The sequence below is a fragment of the Monoraphidium neglectum genome (assembly GCF_000611645.1).
Source record: "Monoraphidium neglectum strain SAG 48.87 unplaced genomic scaffold scaffold02299, whole genome shotgun sequence".
Taxonomy (NCBI): domain Eukaryota; kingdom Viridiplantae; phylum Chlorophyta; class Chlorophyceae; order Sphaeropleales; family Selenastraceae; genus Monoraphidium; species Monoraphidium neglectum.
In genome coordinates, this window is record NW_014011329.1 from 1 (window position 1) to 5,638 (window position 5,638).

Sequence of the window (5,638 nt, forward strand, 5' to 3'; positions counted from 1 at the left end):
GGGCGGCGGCGGCGGCGGCGAGGGCGGCAGGGCGGAGCCGCTCGGCGGCGGCGCGTGGGGACACCAGGTGGGGCTTTCACGAGGAGCACATACGCACGCACGGGCAGAAGGGTCTAAAGGATCCCTGTTCAACCTTTGCTCTGCCGGAAATGGGGCCGCTGTGCACCCCGCCGCCCCCGCGGCCGCGCCTGGCTTTCAGCATATCCTATGGCATCACTCAATTGCACCCCTGCCCTGTCGAATGCAAACATCTGGATCTTTTTAGGTGGGCCTAGTGGCCAGGGACCCCCTGGACGCAAATAATTTGCTGCTCAGGTGATGAAATGGGCAAATGCTGATGGCAGCCTGGCTGGGGGACCCAGAAGCGACAGGAAGGTGGCATGCATGGTGCAGCAGCTGCACGGCAGCTGCATCGGCCTGAGTGCGCGCACACCCATAGTGCACTGCAAACCGAGGCTGCGCCATGCAAGGCGAGCTGCCGCCTGCTGCTCATGCCTGTGCCCTGCGCCCCGGCCGGCGCCGGCTGGCCGATTCGCTTGTCGACGCGTCTGCGCCGCCGCCGCCGCCGTCGCAAAACGCAGGGGCAGCAAGCTGCGCAAGACGGACTGGGTGATCGGCGCGGTGGTGTTCACGGGGCCGGACACCAAGGTCGTGAGGAACATGCTGCCCGCGCCGCGCAAGGTGCGGCGGAGGCTTCGGCTGCCTGTGATGGGCCTGGGGCCACGTCAGGCACGACCCCTCAGGGGCCGGCTAGGGGTGGCGCCTCAGATTAAGCTGCTCCGAAGTGGCGGCGGCCTCGTTACAGCCAAAGCTCCAGGTCTGGGTCACCCCGGCCGCAAAAGCACAGCGCTGTCTTGTAATCCTGTATTGTTTCAAGATGACCTGCCTGCAAACCGCCCAAACCCCCAGGTGACCCGGCTGGAGCGCTCCATGAATGGCGTGGTGGTGGCCACCCTCGCGACACTGGGGGCCCTGGCCTTCATCATGGCCGTCGCAAACCAGGTGCGCACCACTGGGTTGTGTATGTAGACGACTTGTGTGGAGGGGATCACTTGTAGCCAACGTAAGTGTAAGAGGGGCACCGCTCTGTGTTCCAGCTGTGCAGTAGGGCATCCAACCAATGGAGATGCAGCAGTCACTGAGTAGCATCAAATCGAGCCCTGCCGGGGCCCCTCAGCCACCATCCCCCTTGTTGCATCCGCCTTGCCGCCGGCCGCCGGCCCGCCCGCCCCAGGCGTGGGAGGCGAGGCACAACCCGGGGCGCGACTGGTACCTTCAGCACGAAAACAGCTGGCCCGAGCTGTCCCCAGGGATTGCCGGCTTCCTCGTGCAGGTGGGGCTGAGCAGGCAGGCATGCCGGGTGACAGCTCGAGGGCCCTGCACTTGATCCATCTTTAGGGGCCATCTCTCTGACATACGAGCCCGCCACCGCCAAACCAGGTCAATTGAGCAATGAGGCCGCCAGCCAGCCCCGCCTCGATGCGCCCCACCAGCTGTTCCAGATGCCCTTGGGGCGCTCGTGCTTGCAATCGTGACCGATCGGCTTCCTGCCGCTCACACCCATGATCGTTATTCGTTCCTGGCCCTCCGTCTTCCGGCAGATGGTGCGTTTCCTGATCCTGATGGCCCAGGCGGTGCCCATTAGCCTCTATGTGACGCTGGAGACAGTGAAGGTCGCGCAGTGCAAGGTGGGGCGGTTTTAGGGGGCTCGCCGTGCAGTGCAAGGAGAGGGGGGGGGATGGCCGCGCAGTGCAAGGTGGCTCGGGGCCAAGAGGGCCGGCCATCACTGTCTGGGACACGCGCGCAGCTCTGGTAGCGCCTGCAGTGCGGCCGGGCGCGCCGCGTGGCGGCGCAGGGGCGCCTGGCATGCTGTTTATTGAGCGCCGCTTGGTCAGACGTTGTGGATGCGCCGGGGGCGAGGGAGCATACCAGCAACGGGGCCGCCCAGCTGCCGTGTCATCAACGCCGTCGCAAGGTGTAAATAGGGCTTCCCGCACAGCTGCACACAGCGATCTGCCAGCTTGTTCCTGATGCACGACGGCACCACGCCCGCGCCCCTCCAGCTGCTGTATGACCGGGACCGTGCCATGTACTGGGCGGCGGAGGACGTGCCCTTCACCAGCCGCACCACCACGCTTAACGAGGAGCTGGGGCAGGTGCGCGGCGCCGGCTGGGGGGGCAGACCCCATGGGCCCCTCCTCCATTGCAGGGTTGAGCGGAGCAAACTCACCAGTCTATCGCGGCTTGGTTCTTGGGGCAGCGGCGGATGCAGCCGTGCAGTTGCATGCCCCCTTGGACATGAACCCAACACCTTGCAACCTTGACAACATGCTGGTCGCGCCTCACGATTTTGCAGCCGTTCGCCCCATCAACTTGTACATGCCACTTCTGCAACCATGCGAATGATTCGAATCTGTCGACAGGTGGAGTACGTGCTCTCAGACAAGACGGGCACCCTCACCCAGAACGTGATGGGCTTCGTCCTCGCCTCCATAGCCGGCACACTGTACGGCCACACGCCCGCCACCGCGGCCGCCACCGGATTCGCAGCGGCGGGCGTCACGAACGGGGCGCGGGCCGGGGGGACCGCGAGGGCGGGGGCGCCGGCGCGGGTGGGGGGCGCGGCGGAGTACATGGCGGCGCAGGGCAGCATCGCCGACGTGCCCAACAACACGCCGCACACGGTAAGGCCGCGAATCCTCCGATGCACGTACGCTCGTTGCAATACGCTTGTGCGGGTGGTTTGTGCGCCCTGGGCGCAGCTGTGATGCTGGGTGCACGCGGATCGTCTGGTGTTGGCGCTCCGCATGACGTAACACCTGGGTTACAGGTCATCTGCCTCAAGCCCTTGCGGACCACATGGTCCCGCGCTTCACCTGATTGAGCCCCTGGTATGACGTCACCTGTCGCCGCCGCAGGTGTCTCTGGACACACGGCTGCGGGCGGCGGTCGCAGCTGAGGCCGCCCGCCGCAAGGCCGCGCCCGACGGCGCCGCGGCGGCGGCATTCGCGGGGGCAGCTGGCGGTGGCGGCGGCGGCGGCGGTGCGGCGGCGGACTTTCTGCTGGCTCTGGCGCTGTGCAACACGGTGGTGCCGACGGCGACTGATGACGGCACCCTGTTGTATCAGGTGCGGGAGGGACGTGGCGGTTTTGGGCTCGCTCTTGTCGTACGTCGGAAGCCCTGTGGGCCCGGATCACCGTGCAGTTTTGTCACCAAAGCAACCTGATCATGGATCAGGCGTGCTGGATCAGGTCCCACCCACAAGAAGAGGGCCGGCTCGCCGGGCCTCAGCGCTCGGGCCGAAGCTTCCACCCACGTCGCGCTGCCTCCCTACGCCCGGTCCCAATAGGCGCTCGCGCCTGAGACGCCGCACCCCACCCCAGGCAGCCCCTGATCTCCCTGACGTCACTGCCCCAACTGATCTCAACCCCGAAAACCTAAACCCCCTCCAGGCGGCCTCCCCCGATGAGGAGGCGCTGGTGGCGGCCGCAGCCTACCTGGGGGTCAAGCTCGTGGCCAGGTTGGCTGGCCAAAAGCACGGGCTGTGGCACACAGTGCCTGCTGCGATGCGCGAAGGGCGGCGCGACTCGGGCGCTCTGTCGGCCCCTGGGGTTGTCCAGGGGCCAGCTGAAGTGACGGGTGATGAGCATGCTTTTTGGCTGTGTCGCTCACGTGCTTTTGCACTGCGCCCACCTTTCACCCCATGCGCTACCTGCAGGTCTGCTTCACACGTGGAGGTGGAGATGGCCGGGGAGCTGCAGGTGTGGGCGCGAGTACATACTTCTTATACTATTTCCAGCGCCGTCGCTGCCCTGCTCCCCTGCCTCTGCTTGCATGCACTTTTTCGCATCAAAAAGCTTCCAGTAATCTCACTTCTCGCATGCTGCCGCCGCTGCCCCGAACTCGATGACGTCACACGGCGTCAGCGATTCGAGCTTCTGTCAGTCCTGGAGTTTTCGTCGGACCGAAAGCGCATGAGCGTCGTCGTGCGGCGGCCGGGCGGCGGCAAAGGCGCCGGCAAAGTCGCCGGCGACGGCGGCGGCGGTGGCGGCGGGCGCGGGGAAGGGGAGGTGGTGCTGCTGTGCAAGGGCGCGGACAACGTGGTGCTGGAGAGACTCGCACGTGAGCGGCCAGAGGGTCAAGACACATTTTCCAGAGTGTTGGACAGAAGGATGCGTGCAAGTTTGCAAGGTCGCAATGATAGACCGCGTCACAGCCTGCTGCCCCATCTGCGACTGCCGCCACGGACTCGTCATGGCACCCCGCACATGTCAACAGCACCAATCTTCACGGCACCCCCTCCCCTGTCCCCCCTGCTGCACCCCTAACCTTGCACCCCTGTCCCCACTGCAATGAAATCACCCTCTGAGCCGCAGCCGCCCAGCAGCTGCTGCCCGCCACGTCGTCGCACCTGGACACCATGAGCGGCGCCGGGTTCCGCACCCTGGTGGTGGCGTCAAAGGCCATCAGTAACGATGACTACGCCAAGTGGGCGGTCGAGTACAAGGAGGCCTGCGCCAGCTTGGAGGGGCGGGATGCGAAGGTGTGCGAGCGCGCGCACACACACGTGCGTGTGTGTGTGAGTGTGAGAGAGTGCGCGTGCCTGCGCACGCGCGCGCTCACACGGCTGAGATCGAGCATGCTGGGCTTCGCGTCGCGCAGCCATCTTGCCAACCCGTCGGCAGTGCCGCGCCAGAGCTGCAAGTGGCCGCAGGTGGGCGTGGCATGCCTGTGATCGGGCCGTCCGCATTGACCGATGAGCTCACATGTCTGCTACTTGCATTTGCATCACGACGCAGGTGGCCGCGTGCTGCGAGCGCATCGAGCGGGGGCTGACCTTGATGGGGGCCACGGCGGTCGAGGACAAGCTGCAGGTGGGTGAGGCGCGCCCTAAGGAAATACTCAAATCACCATCTCATGTACCAAGCAGAAATACAAGTCTTGGCTCTTGTCAGGTCAAATGCAAAGTCAAAGCAGGGGTATCAGAATTCCAACGCGGGCCAGGTTGTCCCCGCCCCCTCGGTTCATATGCGCGCGCCGTGGCGCCGCAGCTGGCGTCCTGCGTTTTCCGCCACGCCGGGCACTTGGACCTTAAGGCGGTCCGTGCTCCCCTGGATTGGTGGCCTGTGCTTTTGGTCCACCGCTCACTGGGTGCCACCAACGTGCACAATCACAGGACGGGGTCCCGGAGGCCATAGCTGGGCTCAAGGCAGCAGGCATCAAGGTCTGGGTACTCACGGGTGAGTAAAAACGCGACAGATTTCTGTGTCTGCCGGGCGTCGGGGCGAACGAGTCGGCACTAGTGAGGCGTGGGGTGGGGCAGCGGCTGTGCTTGGGGGCTGGAGGTTTACGAGGGGCCACTGCGCCCGCAAGCTGACCAGGCCGGCTGGCTTCAAGGGGCCGTTCGACGCGAACGCACCTCGCCACGCTTTGTCAGATAGCTGTTGTCAATCTTTCCACCCATTCGAACGCAGGTGACAAGATGGAGACAGCGATCTCGATCGCCCACACCTGCCGCCTGCTGAACCCCGGCATGGCCGTCCTGCGGGTGCGTGAGGATGATCTCAGATCTGGCCGCGGCCCGTCCGAGATCTGGAGCCTCGGAGCGTCGGCGGCGCCACCTGGCGGCGCCGGCGG

At 65.6% G+C, this 5,638-nt stretch overlaps 1 protein-coding gene across 1 annotated transcript; it reads left to right on the forward strand.

The window, feature by feature from the left end:
• Nucleotides 1–337: 337 nt before the first annotated feature.
• MNEG_10400 (phospholipid-translocating ATPase) lies at nt 338–5,249 on the forward strand (the record flags this gene model as incomplete). The annotated part of the gene is made up of 14 exons (XM_014041127.1): nt 338–375; nt 582–681; nt 910–1,002; nt 1,235–1,333; nt 1,602–1,688; nt 2,064–2,156; nt 2,424–2,684; nt 2,919–3,128; nt 3,454–3,521; nt 3,720–3,762; nt 3,928–4,123; nt 4,378–4,544; nt 4,801–4,875; nt 5,178–5,249. The coding sequence occupies 14 exons, from the start codon at nt 338–340 to the stop codon at nt 5,247–5,249; spliced, it is 1,602 nt and encodes a 533-aa protein (XP_013896581.1).
• Nucleotides 5,250–5,638: the final 389 nt, after the last annotated feature.